Here is a 17943-nt window from a genome sequence, read left to right on the forward strand (position 1 = left end):
CTTAGTGCAGCCCTTTGCAACTCAGTGAGACTCTGTTTCAAAATAAATAAAAAATAGGGCTGGGGGATAGCTCAAAGGTAGAATGCCCCTGGGTTCCCATCCCCGGTACCGCAAAAAACAAAACAAAACAAAACAAAACAAACATTGTATGGCAGAGAGAAAGACAAAGACAGAGAGATATTGGAGACTGAATTTAGGGACATTCTGTCTCTGAGCTACACCCTAGCCCTATTTTTTATTTTGAAACAGTGGCTGAGGCTCACTAGGAACCTGCAATTCTGTCTCAGCCTCCCAAATCCTGGGATTATAGGCATATGCCACTGTGCCCAGCATCTCCAAACAGTATATTTCCAGGATCCCAAGAGTGGATCATTTTAATCCTAGTATATCTTCTACAACTCTTTTAAAGTGCCATTAGTTTAAGTGCCTATTCTATATATCATGCGCTCTGCAAGGTGTTGTACATCCATTATCTTCATTCTTCACCACCTCCCCCACCCAGAAATATTAGAGACCAGTGACTTGCCCAAAGTCACTCAACTGGGAAAAGACTGATCCCAGATCTGCCTACGGCTAAGTTTCCTACTTCAGATGCACCAACACTGCCTACTTCATGATAACAAAGACCATTGCTAACATTTTTTTTCTTTTTTCTTTTTTTGAGTCTGGGGAAAGAACCCAGGGGCATTCAACTTCCGAGCTACACCCTCTGCCCAATTTTTATTATTTATTTTGAAACCTGGTCTCACTGAGTTGCAGAGGGCCTAAGTAGCTGAGGCTGTCCACAAACCGCGATCCTCTGGTTTCAGCCTTCTGAATGCTGGATTACAAGTGTGCTCCAACACAACTGGCTCTAACATTTATTTTCTAAATTTAAACATAAAATACTCATCATAGAATTGTATGGAAACATGGAAAGTTCTCAATACTCTTTAAAATCAAGTACCTTGGCTGCCTCCTGGTCATACAATGCTGTTGTTCTCACTAGTTCATCCCTATTTTTGTTCAAAACTTTCTCTTTTTCAATTAAATCCACTTTTGTTTTCTCCAGTTGAAGCTGTAGCTCTTGAACTTTATTAACTTGGCCTTTCATTTCTTTTTCTTGTCCTTGCAGACGTAGTTCCAACTCATTATTCTTGCTTCTTAGCTCTTAAATGACAAACAAAAACCACAGTCCAATTCACATGAATTTCTTTTTACAAAATGTATAGAATATATTGCTTATTATACTCTTCTCTGAAATTTTTAGTGAGACAAATATAAACAATTTACATTACATACAGAAAAGAAATAGCCCATTGTCATTTTGTGTGTGTATGGTACTGGAGATGAAACATTCTACCTCCAAGCTACACCCCCAGCCCTATTTCTTATTTTTTATTTTAAAACAGGGTCTCACTGAGTTGCAAAGGGCGTCATTAAGTAGCTAAGGCTGGCCACAAATCACAATCGTCCTGTTTCAGCCTCCCAAATGCTGTGATTACAAGCACATACCACCATGCCCGGCTTCTTTTTTATTATTATTATTTTTTAAATCTTACGATGCAGCAGAATGAATCCAGTGGTGCTCGTACCACTGAGCTACATCATCAGCCTTTTATATTTTTTATTTTGAGACAGGGTCCTGCTAAATTGCTGAGGCTAGCCTCAAAGTTGAGATCCACCTGTCTCAACCTCCCGAGTAGCTGAGGAATTATAAGAATGAACAATTCACTGAGCCTGGCTCATTTATATTCAAATATCCTATAGAAAGCAGAGAATCGATTTTGTTTTCACAAAGAAGGAATGCTCTTCTAAAATACTAACCGTATCTTACAAAGACTGTAAAAAAATATATCTCACATAACACCGTTTTGAAATTCTTGTTTTTTTACACTAACAAATTAATATTTGTTTTATGCTCACATCAATGCAAATACGTGCTAAGCGTGAAAAGTTCACACTCCTATGTTCTCAGTAGCATGACCTCCAGTAAAGATCAAGACAGTGTGAAACTCCTACTTGCCAAAATTAACAATGATGTTTTTTCCTGTTTTTTTTCTCTACATACACACAGTAGTGGCTCCAATGGCATTGGCAGTAAGACAGCTCTCACCAGTGAACACTAAGGATGATTTTCAATATATCATAACACTGGAAATTATATTCTGCAGAGTAAATTCGAAAACACCACCTGGTATGCTTGGCTGTCAGTTGCAGCATGGTGCAGCAGCCAAGGTTACGGGTTTGCTCCCATATGGACAACCTGGCAGCACAGGGCAAAGCTGTTCTGCAGATACTGCCACACCTCTGGCTAAAGCCAGTTAACCAAATGCTTGTTCCTTGGGTCACAAGAGAAGCCAGATGAAAAGCAGGGAAGTGTAACCTGTAACCAATCTACTCACTCTGCTTCTGGAAAGATAGTTGATCAAAGCCCCTCAGTCTACTTCTAAAAGGAACCAGTTTTTGACATATTAAAAATATATTCCAAAACTGTGATGTCTTTTATTACTATCAAAAAGACATTCTTCAGCCTGGCATGGTGGCACACACTTGTAATCCCAGAATTTGGGAGGCTGAGACAGGAGGATCTGGTTTCACGGCCAGCCTCAGCTACTTAGTGAGACCCTGTTTTAAAATAAAGAATAAAAAAAAAGGGCTGAGAGTGTGGCTCAGAGGTAGAATGCCCCTGGGTTCCATCCCCTAATCACTGGTCTGAGATGTTAACCACTGATGTGTCTAACAAAATACACAACCCTGCTCCAGAATTTAAAATACCTGAAAATGTCTCTAAACTGTCTCAGGAAAATTTAATTTAAATTTAATTTAGCTCAAGAAGTTACCTTGATTCTGGGATTTGAGTTGATCCAAAAGGTGAGAATTGCTAGAATTATCACAGCAACTGCTATCAGCATCTCTTTTCCCTATTTTCAGAACTGATCTGCTTGGAGTCACTTCTTCTTCCCCAAAAATATGAGACGCAGAAAAATCTCTCCTCATTGGAGTTTTCTGAGAATTAGATGAAAGTCGACTTGGGGTCTTCTCCTGCTGCCAGGAGAACACCGACGATGAAGCCTGATGTCGGGCGATGTCTCGGTGGTTCATGGTGGTTTGGGGAACAGCCTGGCTTGCTTTCTGTAAAAATAGAAACACTTTTGAGCCCCCTCTGGAAATCTCAAAAAAACAAAGGCATAACTCCCAATGCACACCAAGAAAAAAAAATGTTCTTCAACTCAAGAGAACTATAAATCCCAACACCACTGATGATGGAAACTTCTAATGATCAAATTTCTCATACTGAAAGGGTAAGCCATATCATGAGGCCTGACCTGCTTAAAAAGGGCTAAGTCTTAGCATTTATTCTGCATCCTTCATAGACGCCATTAAACATGAGAGTGTTCACTGCTGTTTTATATTCAAAAATTGGCTTTCCTTTGCCTCTCTTTAGTTACCTCCTGTGTAGCTTTAGAAAAAGACATGTTAAATATTACCCTAAAGAACTCTTTTTCAAGACTCACTTCCAACATACTATTCCTCCAAATCCTGCTATTTAAGGTGCTTTCCATTACATAATTCACATTTGTGGCTTATCCTTTCTATTCTTTCTGACAAATATCAAGACTTGGCTGTAGAGGCTGCATTAAACTTTTTATAGCACTCCTCACAGTCCTCATAAAATAACTCTGGGAATCAATATAAGGGCAGAAATGGTACCAATAACTGAATTGGATGACAAAGCACACAATGTTTCTAGAACATCTGATTATTACATTTTATTCACTTTGTAAGCAATGCCTTTGCTGCATTATCAGAATAGTGGTGACCTTAAAACAATGGTTAAGCGGGGCCTGGTGGTGCACACTTGTAATCCCAGCATTCGGGAGGCTGAGACAGGAGGATCCCAGTTCGAGGATAGCCTTAGCTACTACTTAGTTAAACCCTTTAAAACTCAGTGAGACTCTATTTCAAAATAAAGAATTAAAGGGGGAGGGGGGCCGCTGGGGTTGTAGTGTGAAGGTAGAATGCCCCTGGGTTGCATCTCCAGTATCGCAAAAAAAAAAAAAAAAAAAAAAAAGAGGTTGAAAGAGAAAACTTGTTAAAGCTCAAAATTTTAGTTTATTACTCAAAGAAATACTTCATTCGAGTTCTTGGGAGGCTGAGATAGGAGAATAGCAAGTTTGAGGGTTTGAGGACAGCCTCAGCAAATAGATTCTCATGAAACTCGTGAAACCCTGTTTTAAAATTAAAATAAGGATGGGGATGTAGCTCAGAGGTAGAATGACACTGTGTTCAATCTCCAGTACCAAACACACACACACACACACACACACACACACACACACACACACACACACACACTAGTTCATTTTGATCCTCAATATTTAAATAGATCTACTTATAAATTCAGCATTAAACTGCTGAATTGTGCCACTTTACCAAATTCCTTCTATGTTTATTACTATTAAGTACCAAAGTGGGAACTGTGCCATAGGTCCAAACTGGGGATTTTTGTTTTGTTTTAGGAAATGACATAATGTGAACAGAGCACGAGTAAAATTCAACAGATCAACATATAGCTGTTATTTTTAGTTAGTCTCTGAAAGATTAGTTTTAGAGATCTAAATTTTAATCTTTTAATTTTGTTAACACTAAACAAACCTCTTCACCCACTGCTCTCTGCTAATTTATCTCTATCAAAATATAATTTAATACAGGTGTGGTGATGCACACTTGTAACCCCAGCTGAGACAAGAGGATCAAAGGTTTACAGCCAGCCTCAGCAGTGAGGCCCTCTGCAATTCACTGAGACCCTGATTCAAAATAAAAAGAATAAAAAATAGAGCTGGGGGTATAGCTTGGCGGTAGAATGCACCTGGGTTCTAACCCCAGTACTGTAATATATTACATGCATATACATTTACATATATATATTTTAATATACATAGTTTAAAATCCCTGTCATGAGTATATTTAAAAGAATCAGGAGGCTGTGTTGATAACATTCTCCTCTGAAATGAACAATTCACAAATATCAATCCGAGAGTCCCATGCCCTGGTAGATAGTTAACACATTTCATCAGAGCACTGTGTGGCAGCCACTGCCTCAGGGTGGCTGCACCAGTCAGCAATAAGTGGGCACCAGAGATGAGTCTCTGGCCCTGCCTTCTCCAAATATGCTCCTTATTCCAAGACTTTTTTTATCGTGATACTACATATTGAACCAAGGGGCATTCTACTTCTGAGTTACACACCCGGCCCTATTTACTTTTTTTAGTTAGTTTTTGAAACGGAGTCTTTTACCAAGTTGCAGAACACCTCACTAAGTTGTTGAGCCTGTGATCCTTCTGTCTCAGTCTCCCAAGTACTGGGATTACAGAAGTGCACCAGCAGACCCAGCTTCTTATCTCTAGATCTCAACAGGGAAATAATTATATGGCTAAGTTCCCCTAGAACTCCACGAAGATTTAATATTTATGGGCAAATTAACCTCCTCATTCTATTTTACCCAGTCCTATTTTCAAAATGAAAAAGTAATCACCCCCAATGAGCCAGAAATTATTTCTCAATATAAGAAAAATATGCCAGGCTCTACATCTAAAGGATTACTCTTTAAAAATAGTCTATCCCATATCAAAGGATTCCTATAATTGTACATTCTGTTATAGGACCCATAGTCAACTTACTTTAGCCTGCAAGGCTTTAACCTCTGCCTCTAATCTTTTCCGTTCTTCAACTTCTTTATTATATTTTTCTTTCAAATCTTCATACTTGGAACCTAAATGTGAACAATCAAATATGGTTTTATTTCAGTCACTGATTTAGTGAAAGAATTCGCAGATCCACAATGACTGTGAGGGTCTAAACATGAGTACCATAGCACATCAAGTAGAAAGCATTTTGTTTAGGACAACAGATCAAATTACTCAAATACTAAAATACACAGGTGTTTTAAATATTCAGAAATTGAATTTCTTTTCAAATACAGTACAAAAAGATAAACTCTCAACATGATTCAAAAGACAAGCAGATAAACATGCAAAAGGTAGCTGTATTTTTGAAACACCCAAATTCAAAGTTTATTTAATTCATTTCTTTCACAAAACACTATGGCAAGGATTTGTTTATACCAAGGAAAAAAATCTTTACCACTATAATATTGACTTGGTGTTAGTGGAGTTGTAAAACTCTTTTGTGGTGTATTGCATAGATTCAAAGAGACATCTGCAGACTGCGCAGCTTGTTGGCTTCTTTCAAGTTCAGATTTACACCTGTTAGAAAAGGACCCAAGAGGTGAAAAATCAAATTAGAACAAAGGCTACAGAACACCAGTTCCATACATTCCCAGAGGGAAAAAACCCTACCCATCCTCTAAGAACTCAAAACCATTCCACTTATCCAAGAGTCAATTAGAATTAATTTGATAAGTATAAGATATATAGATGCAGTCCCCTTTCTTCAAAGAACTGCATGTTAGAAAAAGAGGCCGGGCATAGTGGCGCACCCTTGGAATCCCAGCATTTGGGAGGCTGAGACAGGAAGATCATGGTTCGAGGCCAGCCTCGGCTACTTATTGAGGCTGTGGCAACTCAGTGAGACCCTGTTTCAAAATACAAAATAGTGCTGGGGGTATAGCTCGAAGGTAGAATGCCCCTGGGTTCCATCCCCAGTACAAAAAAAAAAAAAAGAGAGAGAGAGAGAAATATACAGCAATACTTACAATGTTATAAAGGCTATAATAACCACTATAACAGCAAAGAAGAGTTAGAGGGACGGATATACATTCCAAGCAAATTTTATATTCTAAGCCAAAAACACAGGGACATGAAAGAACCTAGAACTTCAACATGGGAGGAATGCCATGTCAGTGAAGCATGGGTTCAAATCATGAGAACGGACATTACTTAAGATACTTAAATGATTAAGTATCTTAAGTATAATAAGATACTTATTACACTTAAGATACTTAATCACTTCAAAAACATAGATTTCATCTACAGATCATGTATTAAATGACATTTTTTAGATACAGACATAAGGCCGGGCATAGTGGTGCACACTTGTAATCCCAGTACTTGGGAGGCTGGGACAGGAGGATCACGCATGTTCCAAGCCAGCCTCAGGTACTTAGGCTCTCAGCAACTTAGTGAGACCCTGTTTCCAAACAAAAATATAAAAAAAGGTCTGGGATTGTAGCTCGGAAGTAGAAGGCCCCTGGGTTCCATCCTCAGTGCCACCAAAAAAAGAAAAAAGACATAAAATTAATATAATACATCTAGAAAAGGTTTGGTTGGAAATAGTTACAAAGAAATGAGGAAAGTTATAGTTGTGTATATGTATAGAATACCCTATCCTTAAAGTAAATTCTGCACTTTTCAGAGCCAAAACTGGGAGGCTGAGACAGGAGGATCACAGGTTCATGGCCAGCCTCAGCTACTTACTGAGGCTCTATACAACTTAGTGAGACCCTGTTTCAAAATAAAGAATGAGAGAGCCGGGCGTGGTGGCGCACGCTTGTAATCCCCGCGCTTGGGAGGCTGAGACAGGAGGATCGCACGGGTTCGAAGCCAGCCTCAGCTACTTAGTGAGGCTCTCAGCAACCTAGTGAGACCCTGTTTCCAAATAAAATGTAAAAAAGGTCTGGGAGTATAGCCTGGAGGTAGAAAGCCTCTGGGTTCCACCCCCAGTACCAATAAATAAATAAATAAATAAATAAATAAAACTAGTATTTCTAAATCTAGCATCCAAAACATGCTTTCCAACATACCTAGTGAGCAACTTCCCTAGCATGTGTTTTCCAAAACTAATGTCCATCCTACTTTGTTCATTCAACAAATATTTGAGGGTCTTGTCAAACACTATGTATAAAGTGATGATCAAAACGGATAAGGCCCTATTCTCACAGAATTTGGGATGGTAGACACTAAAATAGAAAATATCTGAATCAGAGAGAAGGTTACCATTCTAACATGCAGTGTATAGATAGCCACCTTATTACATTGAAGAAATAAAATCAAAAAAAATTTTGTGCAGGAAAATTATCACCTCCATAAAAAGATAAATAAGAGTGATTTTTAAATGTTTTAACTTTCAAATATAGTTTTGTTGTTGTTTTTGTTTGGTGTGTGTGTGTGGTACTGGGGACAGAAGCTAGGAGCCTTCTACCTCCAGGCTGTACCCCTAGACCTATTTTATATTTTATTTGGAAACAGGTTCTCATTAAGTTGCTGAGAGCCTCACTAAGTAGCTGAGGCTGGCTGTGAACCTGCAATCCTCCTGCTCAGCCTCCCAAGTACTGGGATTACAAGCGTGTACCACCACACCTGACACAAAAATAGTTTTAATATGTAGACAGAATTATTATTGTAGCTATGCCAGAAAATTAAATTTCTTGGTATCATGATATTTATTAATTACAAAGAGAAAAACAGTAACTTTACCGTGAAGAAACCTCAGCTAAGCGATGAAGTTTGCAAATCATATTGAATCATGCACCTCTGAATCTGCAGGATTCTTTACCAAAAATCTGCAATCCGAACCCGGCCCAGCACTTCTGAATCAATTTCACATTCACAATGCCTGAAAACATCTTTTTATTATCACAATATATATATATATATATATATTTTTAGTGGTACTGGGGGTGAAACCCAGGGGCTTTCTACCTCCGGGCCATACTCCCAGACCTATTTTACTATTTTATACTTTATTTGGAAACAGGGTCTCACTGAGTTGCTGAGAGCCTCACTAAGTAGCTGAGGCTGGCTTCGAACCCGTGCGATCCTCCTGTCTCAGCCTCCCAAGCGCGGGGATTACAAGTGTGCGCCACCACACCCGGCCCTATTACCACGATTTAAAAGTAAAGTAAAGTAGATGCTACTGGTATCTAGCGGTTATACACCAAGAATCCTAGTGAGCATCGCGCAATAAGCAGAGCCCTTCATAAAAAATAGTATAGTCCAATATGTCACCAGTGCTGCTGCTGAGAAACCTCAACCTAATCAGTGAAAAAATTGCAGCCAAACCCAAACCAGAGAGTCACTCTCCAAAATACTGACCAGTACTTTTCAAAAATGTCAAGATAACTAACGACGAAGAATTATCACAGCTTAGAAAAGGCTAAGAAAACTTCAAATAAATGCAATGTGGAATCCTGGATCAGAATATGGCAGAAAAAAAGAACATTAGTGAAAAAATCAGTGAATCTAAATAAAGTCTAAGAGTACTGAATTAGGGTTTTCCCCTGGTAAAAATTCTATTTCGTTTCTATAAAATGTGAACAACTAGAGAAATTTGGGTGAAAGGTATGCAAGAACTCTCTACTATGTTCTCAACTTTTTTACAAATCTAAAGTTATTTTAAAATTAAGCTTCTTAAAAAAATGTCTGAGCCGGGCGTGGTGGCACACACTTGTGGCACATGCTCCCAGCATATGGGAGGCTGAGACAGGAGGATGCGGTTTGCAGCCATCCTCAGCTACTTAGCAAGGCCCTCTGCAACTCTGTGAGACCCTGTTTCACATATAAGGAATAAAAAATAGGGCTGGGGCTGTAGCTCGAAGGTAGAATGCCCCTGGGTTCCATCCCCAGTACTTTAAAAAAAAAGTCTGTATTTGTACTTGTGGACTCAATGATGAGGCAATTTACTCAAGTATTTTAGCTGTTACCATTCCTTATTATTTTGACAAAATTCCACCATTAGAACAAAATACCACTTCCTTTTTGTTTTGTTTGTACTGAGGATTGAATTCCAGGGTATTCTACCTTCAAGCCACACCCCCAGCCCTTTTGATTTTTTATTTTAAAACGGTCTCAATAAGTTGTTGGGGGTCATGCTAAATTGTTAAGGCTAGCTTACAATCTGCAATCCTCCTGTCTTAGCTTCCCAAGTACTGGGACTGGACTATAAGCATATGTCACTATACCCAGCTATAAGATACCATTTCTAAGATAACAAATATTTAGACTCCATTAGATTTACTTTCATTAACACCTCTAACTGGGGAATTTTTCGATGAAAAGTTGTAATAAGTAACTTTTTATTTCTTAAAATGACAAAAAAAAAAAAAAACTGGATGTGGTGGCGCACGCTTGTAATCCCAGCATTTGGAAGGCTGAGACCAAAGGATCACGGTTCGAGGACAGCCTCAGCTACTTAGTGAGGACCTCTGCAGCTCAGTGAGACCCAGATTCAAAATAAAGAATAAAAAATAGGGCTGGGGTGTAGCTTGGAGGTAGAATGCCCCTGGGCTCCATCCCCAGTACGGGGGGAAAAAATTTGACAAAAAAAACAAGCACTCATTTCAGTTCTTGGACAAGGGTCTTCCCTCTAGACTTTACTTTCCTTCCTCCAGTGACACACTACTTCAACCACTCTCTTCTCAATATCCTTGATTACTTTATTGTGGTCTATCCTAGTATCCTGGCCCCAAACCAACCTAAATCAATCTGTGCTCATTATCAGAACTTTACATCCCAAATGCTGTAGGAAACCACCCCACACACAGACACAGCCTACAGATTGGTTCCACTAAACATTTCTATCTCCAATCAATTGGGCCTTCAGTGCCCCACAATCCTTTCATAATCCCTGGGTTCTAGTTCTTGAGCCATCGGTACAAGTCATACATTGACTTCCACCTTTTCAGAGATCACTGTTGTTATGCCCAGTATCATACAACATCTTGCCTATAGACTGGCCTAAGAAAAATATACTAAGTGAATAAATGAATACGTGAACAACCATTTGATGAATTTATGTTGAGACATGTAATGACAGAATTGAATCACTATTTATGCCACCAGAGGAAAAGTACATGCAATGTATAATAAGTCAATCATTAAAGAAAGTAATAAATGCATCTGATAGTGCATAAATACCATTCGAATAATTACCTTTTAAGTTCCTGTTCCAGTTTTTCTATTTGTTTTTTGCCTGAACTCAGTTGTCCTTCCTGGAAATTTACTTGTGACTCCTTGACTTGAAGTTCATGAGAAATCTTCTGCTTAGTTTTCTCCAAATTTTCACATATTTCCATCAATCTTTGATTCTCCCTTTTCAAGTTTGTGCCCTCGTTTTTTTCATTTTCAACCTAATGGGAATCATTGAAAAGGAAACAAGTCCCTTATTTTGTGAAATTTACCAAAAATTATTTGTAGATCTGAGTCTAACACTGATTAACTACTAATTTTCTGAGATATGGCTGTAATATGCCAGATGTCAATTCTTTCTGAACACTGAAGTAGCCACACTCTGAAGCCTAAAATCAGAATGTTCTATAAAATTACATATCATATTGTCTCTGGTGAAGGCTACACCTACTTATCTTTGAAAAGTGGGCTTTAACATAACTTTAAGAATTTTTTTTTTTTCTCAGTACTGAGGATGGAACCCAGGGGCATTCTATCTCTGAACTACAGCCCCAGCCCTATTTTTTATTCTTTATTTTGAAAACGGGGCCTCACTCAGTTGCAAAGAGCCTCACAAAGTAGCTGAAGCTGTCCACAAACCACAATCCTCCAGTCTCAACCTTCCAAATGCTGGGATTACAAGCATGCACCACCACACCGAGCTAAGAATTTAAAAAAAAAAAAAACTTTTTTTTTTTTTTTTGGTGGTACTAGGGTGGTGGAACCCAGGGGCTTTCTACCTTCAGGCTATACTCCCAGACCTTTTTTATACTTTATTTGGAAACAGGGTCTCACAAAGTTGCTGAGAGCCTCACTAAGTAGCTGAGGCTAGTTTCGAATCTGCGCGATCCTCCTGTCTCAGCCTCCCAAGCGCAGGGATTACCAGCGTGCACCACCACGCCCAGCAGAATTAAAAATTTTTTTAAAAATAAAACATAAATCTCCCTTAGCGAGCCAGGCATGGTAGTACACGCTTGTAATCCCAGCATTTGGAAGGCTAAGACAGGAATATTGCAGGCTGGACAGCCTCCACTACTCCTTAGTGAGGCCCTTTGCAACTCAGTGAGATCCTGTTTCAAAATACAAAATAAAAAAATAGGACTGGAGGTATAGCTTGGAGGTAGAATGCCCCTGAGTTTCATCCCCAGTACCACAATAAAATAAAATACAAAACAATACAATACAATAAAATAAATCTCCCTTAGCAATTCATTTTCAAGTTTTGCTGCTAAAGCCAGTTATTATAAAAAAAAAATCAGAAATTTCTTCCACAAGCAAAAGTATTTTAGAAGCAGTGATTGTACACTACTTTGTCAGCTAACATGGGGGAGGGGAGTGTGAAGCATTTTCATTAATAGTCCTGCAGAGAACAGGGTAGGGAATACCAAGGTAAAAAGCACATTTTCTAAAAGTGATTACCACTTGAGCTACAAAAAGTCAACACTGTCCCTAGATTTGAAGCCAGAGATTTTGGCCTTGTTCCTGTGTAAACAAACATAATTCTCAATCCATTTTCCCAAACAGAAATTAAAATGGAACTCAGCAGCCCTAAATATCAGCAGGCAGGCAGAAATGAGGACTAAGGATGAGAAAATTTGAGGCAATTAAAAACATATGAAGCTGGGTGTGGTGGCGCACGCTTGTAATCCCCACACTTGGGAGGCAAAGACAGGAGGATGGCGCTGGTTCGAAGCCACACGCGCTGGCTTAAGAGACCCTGCTTCCAAATAAAAAAGTATAAAAAATAGGTCTGGGAGTGTAGCCCGGAGGTAGAAGGGCTTCCAGGAACCCCAGTACCACCACCAAAAAAAAAAAAAAAAAAAAAACATGAAAAGAGGGAGGGAGTTATCACTGAGGACTGCAAAAATTACTTTTCTCTAAATTTAAAGAAAATGAAATAATCCAAAAATGAATGAACATCAAATGCAGCGCTTCGGTGATACCTTCTGTTTCTGTTTCTGCAGTGCAGCCTCTAGAGTATCAAGCTGAAACTGTCTTTGCTGCTTTTCTTTCTTCAATTTGTCCAGCTGTCCTTCAAGCTCCTGAATTTTCTGTAAGGCTTTTGTAGGGAGACCTTCCTTCCATTCTTCCAAAGCCCAGCTCATCTTGTTCTCCCTTTAGTATTCCAACATTTATAAGTAAACTGGAAAGAATAACCAGACTGTCAGTCTCAATACAGTAAAAGGAAACTCGGAAATTAATGGGTTTACCTAACCAACTCTAAGAATCAAGTTTTGAAACATCACATTTCAAAAGACAATGCTGTATAATATCTACTCCATCCTCTGAAAGGTGACTACCGTTAACTCTGATTATGAAGTACATAACACACTTATTTGGTTTTCCCTTAGTTCTGTTTATCTGCTCAGTTTCAACTTTTTTATTCTTTCTTAGTTTTGTTACTGGTGCACTGTAGTCACACATGTTAATGGAGTACAAGATGGTAGAGGCAGACATGCACACATCACTCATTTAGCCCTTCCCCAATTCCCTCTCCCTTCACTCCTTTTGCATGTTTGGCTTAGTGATTGCTTTGGATGTGTTTGTGAATGTGCATCATGTACATTAGGAAATTTCCCTCTTCCCCCCATCCCCTCAGGTCGCCTTATTTGCTCATCTATAGTTTCTCCTTCATCTAGAGTTCCTCCAATGACCCATTTTCTCCCTAGCTTCCACATGTTAGGAAGGGCATCCGATTTCTTTCTGTGACTGACTAATCTCATTTAGCATAATGTTCTCCAGTTCTATCCATTTCCCTGTAAATGACATCATTTTGTTCTTCTTTATGGCTGAGCAAAATTCCATTGTGTACAAAGCCCACAGTTTTGACTTCTCACATGGCTACTTGCCTTCTACTGCTCAGTTATTTTTCATTAAGCAAATCATGAATATTTTGCTATAAGGTACCCAGGTGAAACAGGCCCTAGCTAAAGACAAAATGCAAAGCAAGTTATTTTGCAAATGCTCTTCTTCCCCTCTTCAAATCAACAATTACCACTTGCGTGCCACCCTCCTTCCTCTGGGAAACCTTTACTGAGATAAAAAGGGACAACTTACAAAAGATGATAGACATGAGGATAAAAAGGAAAACCGGTAAGCTGAATGCTTTTTCACTTCAATGTCTAAGATATAACTATATAAATACACTTAATATGTTTACAATATAGTACTAGCTATTGATATATCAGACCAAAGCGAATTTTGATTAGAACAGATGTTGACACATTAAGCCATCAGCTATTAATCATCTGTACTGAGCCACCAGGGCAAAAGAACAAACAAACAAATACATACATACATACATACATAAACAAACCTAAGATTTTGAGGAGCAGAGATTGGTTGGGAGAAGGGGTAGCAATGAAAAAAAAGCCCTGCTTGTGAAGGTGACCTCGAGAAGAATTTTCAAGACTAACATCCTATCGAGAAAATGCTTTATCTTTGTATCTTAAATATGCGGAGGTCATGCTTCATTCCTGAATCGCCTAATCCCTGTAAAATCCCCCAAACCCATCCCCAGCACGGCTGGCCTGTTTTCATGGTTTTCCTTTATCAGAATCCCCCGTCTGTACCTGAGAATAACCCCGCCTCCCTCTACCCCAGGCTCCTCACGGATGGGGCTCGGGTCATTTACTTCAGGCTCCTCCTCACATTCCACAACCTGGCACACAGGTGCGTCTCAGTAAATATGGAAGGGAGTAAAAAGAAAAGACAACGCTCTGGTAACTAACAATAAGCGCACCGCCCTGCCGTCCAGACCAAAAATCCACGCAACAAAATCCAGGTTCGGATTCAGAGGAGCCGGGGTTCCTGGATTTGGAAGGCTACTTGAAAATACCTGGTCACCTGCAGTTCTTCTGCCTTACAGAGGCGGAAACCGAGCCCCCGGGGTGTGAGTCAGGGGGTCAGCGGCTCTCGACACGAGCGTGAGGCTTTGGGGCCCGAGCCAAGGCCGCCGACGTCCCGAAGCTCACAGCGGGTCAGACCCTCGGGCGCCAACAGCCCGGAGCGCACCGTGGCCCGGCATCCCCGCCGCCATCCCCGGCACCGGTCCCCGGCTGGCCGCAGAACCGCGACCCACGCGGGACACTCACCCTGCAACCGCGGTCCCGAGGGCGTGGGCGAAATACTCCGCTCCGAGTCCGTTTCGACACAGCCTCCGCGGCCAGGAGCCCAAACACCAATTCAAACTGCCCGCGGCCGCCACCCGCAGCCCACTCGCCCGCTTCCGGTCTCGCCAAACTCGCCTCCACGCTCATTGGTTATCGTCATCAGCTGTGCGCCAATCGGCTTCCGAGCATCCGGTCTGCCGCCTCTGATTGGCTCTTTCGGATAGAGTTTAAAAATCAAGCCCCAGCTGCTGGAGCCGCTGCGCCAGGACTCAAAAGCTTTTCTGTTGTTGCGAGGAGACCGAGACCACGTGCTGTGGCTGAAGCGCTACTCTGTTTTGAACAGCTATTTCCGCCAGAGCCAGGGAATGGGCTTGCTGATTAGGGGGGTGTGACCTATATCGCCTGCAGCCCGTGGGAGTGTGCTGTTTGGTGAAAACGAATATACTGCAAATACCTACTTATATATTTGACATGCATTCTTCATCCAGCGTCATTTGTGTGTGTGTGTGTGTGTGTGTGTGTTACTGGGGTTCCTGGAAACCCTTCTACCTCCCGGCTACACTCCCAGACCTATTTGATATTTTTATTTGGAAACAGGCTCTCTTAATCCAACGCAGCTGGCTTCGAACCTGCGCGACCCTCCTGTCTCCCAAGAGCGGGGATTACAAGTGTGCGCCACCACGCCCGGCCTCAGCATCATTCTTAATTATTATTTTTGGGGGGGAGGGGAGGAGGGGGATACTGGGAATTGAACTCAGGCATTTTACCTCAGAGCTACACCTCAACCCTTTTTATTCTGAAACAGGGTCTAAGTTGCTGAAGGAAATGCTAAATTGCTGAGGCTATCCTCGAACCTGTAATCCTCCAGTCTCTGCCTCCCAAGTACAGGATACAGGCATGCTTACCATGCCCGGCTATACATACTTTAGATGCTCCTCTTGGAAGCAAAACACAATTTTATTTTGTTATTATCCCTTCAGAAAATCTGAATTTTTTTTGAGATATAACTTACACAAAACAATATGTAGTAATTATAGGTCTATAGTACAATCAATTGTAACAAATATATACACCTCTGTAAGCACTACTAAAGTCAGAATACCAATATTTCTTGACACCAAAAGGTTTCCTTCTACTCTTTCCCATATATCCACTCCAAAACCCAGACACAGGTAACCACTGATGGGTTTTCCGACACTTAACAGTAAATTAACATTTTACTAGGATTTTATATAACTGGAATTATGCAGAGTGTACTCTTTTAGGTATGATTCTTTCATTCAGCATAATGTTTTAAAGAATCTTCTCTATTGTGCCTAACTATGGGGGAGGTTAGTTCTTAGTAATATTTTTGTATGAATATACATGCAATTGGTTTATCCATTCACCTGTTCGCTGACATCTGTGTTGTTTCCAACTTGTAACTAGTATTAATAAATTTTCTAGCCAGGCATGGTAGCACACGGTTGTAATTCCACTACTTGGGAAGCTGAAACAGAAGGGTCGCAGGTTCACTGCCAGCCTCAGCTACTTAGTGAGGCCCTCTGGAACTTGGTGAGACCCTGTTTCCAAAAATGAAGAATAAAAAATAGGGCTGGAGGTGCAGCTCAGAGGTAGAATGCCCCTGGGTTCAAGCCCCAGTACAGGAAAAAAAAAAAAAAAAGACTTGGTATAATCTAACCTCATAAAATAAATTGAGAAGTATTTCCTTCTCATTCCTTTACTGAAAGAGTTTGTATAGAATTGGTATCATTTATTCTTTAATGCTTGACCTACAGTTTTCTCTGTGAGAGTTTCAAATAGGAATTTAATAATTTATTGAAAAAGGGTTTTTCAAATTTTCTAATTTTGGTTTAGTTTTTTTAATTAGTTCATCTTTCAAGGAATTTTTCTCTCCTTTTTTTTCTATTTTACCTAAGTTACCAAAATTATTGGTATAAAGTTTCTCAAATATTCCTTTTAGCTGGGCATGATAGCACACCTCTAATTCCAGTACTTGGGAGGCTGAGACAGGAGGATCGCACAGGCTCGAAGCCAGCCTCAGCTACTTAGTGAGGCTCTCAGCTACTTAGTGAGACCCTGTTTCCAAATAAAATATAAAATAGGTCAGGGAGTGTAGCCTGGAGGTAGAAAGCCCCTGGATTCCATCCCTAGCACAGGAAGGAAGGATGGAAGGAAGGAAGGAAGGAAGGAAGGAAGGAAGGAAGGAAGGAAGGAAGGGAGGGATTTTTGTTGCCTGAGATATAGCTCAGTGGTAGTATACTTGCCTAGCCTAATCAAGGTTCTAGGTTCAATCCCCAGCAAACCAAAAGAAGTGTGTGTGTGTGTGTGTGTGTGTGTGTGTGTGTGTGTGTGTGTGTGTGTTATTGGTGGTTATTGGTGATTGAACCCAGAGGTATTCTACCTCTGAGCTACACAACACCCAGTCCTTTTTTTTTTTTTTTAATTGTTGTTGTTTTGAAACAAGTCTCACTAAGTTGCTGAGGCTGGCCTTTAAATTTTATTTGTTTGTTTGTTTGTTTGTTTGTTTGTTTGTTTTGGGTACTGGGGAATGAACCCAGAAGCATTCTACTTCCAAGCTACACCCCCAGCCCTATTTTTTATTCTTTATTTTGAAACAAGGTTTCACTAAGCTGTGTAGAGCCTCACTAAATAGCTGAAGTTGGCAGTAAACCTTTGATCCTCCCGTCTCAGCCTCCATAGTACTGTGATTACAAGTGTCTGCCACCATGCCATTCTCTGGCGTTTAATTTTGTATGATCCTAGAGTATATAACTATGTTCTTTCTTTCATCCCTGATGACCTAATTTTGATAATTTGTGTTTTCTCTACCAAATATCTTTCTCTCATCCAGCTTGATTGTGGTCAATTTTATTAACCTTTTCAAAGAATTACCTTTTGATTTTATTAATTTTTCGCTAATATTGTCTATTTTTATTTCATTG

The 17943-nt window shown here is 40.0% G+C and overlaps 1 protein-coding gene across 1 annotated transcript in view; it reads right to left on the reverse strand.

Annotated features, from left to right (window-relative positions):
• Window positions 1–12991, reverse strand: part of CENPF (centromere protein F) — a gene marked incomplete at both ends in the record, with an annotated part of 67489 nt that extends 54498 nt beyond the window's left edge. Inside the window, 6 exons of the mRNA XM_080699582.1 lie at window positions 947–1149; window positions 2823–3114; window positions 5664–5755; window positions 6127–6248; window positions 10872–11068; window positions 12830–12991. Coding sequence (XP_080555708.1) covers window positions 947–1149; window positions 2823–3114; window positions 5664–5755; window positions 6127–6248; window positions 10872–11068; window positions 12830–12991 — 1068 coding nt within the window. The remainder of the gene's footprint in view (window positions 1–946; window positions 1150–2822; window positions 3115–5663; window positions 5756–6126; window positions 6249–10871; window positions 11069–12829) is intronic.
• Between the last annotated feature and the right edge of the window lie 4952 nt (window positions 12992–17943).

The sequence above is a fragment of the Muscardinus avellanarius genome, assembly GCF_963383645.1.
Source record: "Muscardinus avellanarius genome assembly, chromosome: 7".
NCBI lineage: Eukaryota > Metazoa > Chordata > Mammalia > Rodentia > Gliridae > Muscardinus > Muscardinus avellanarius.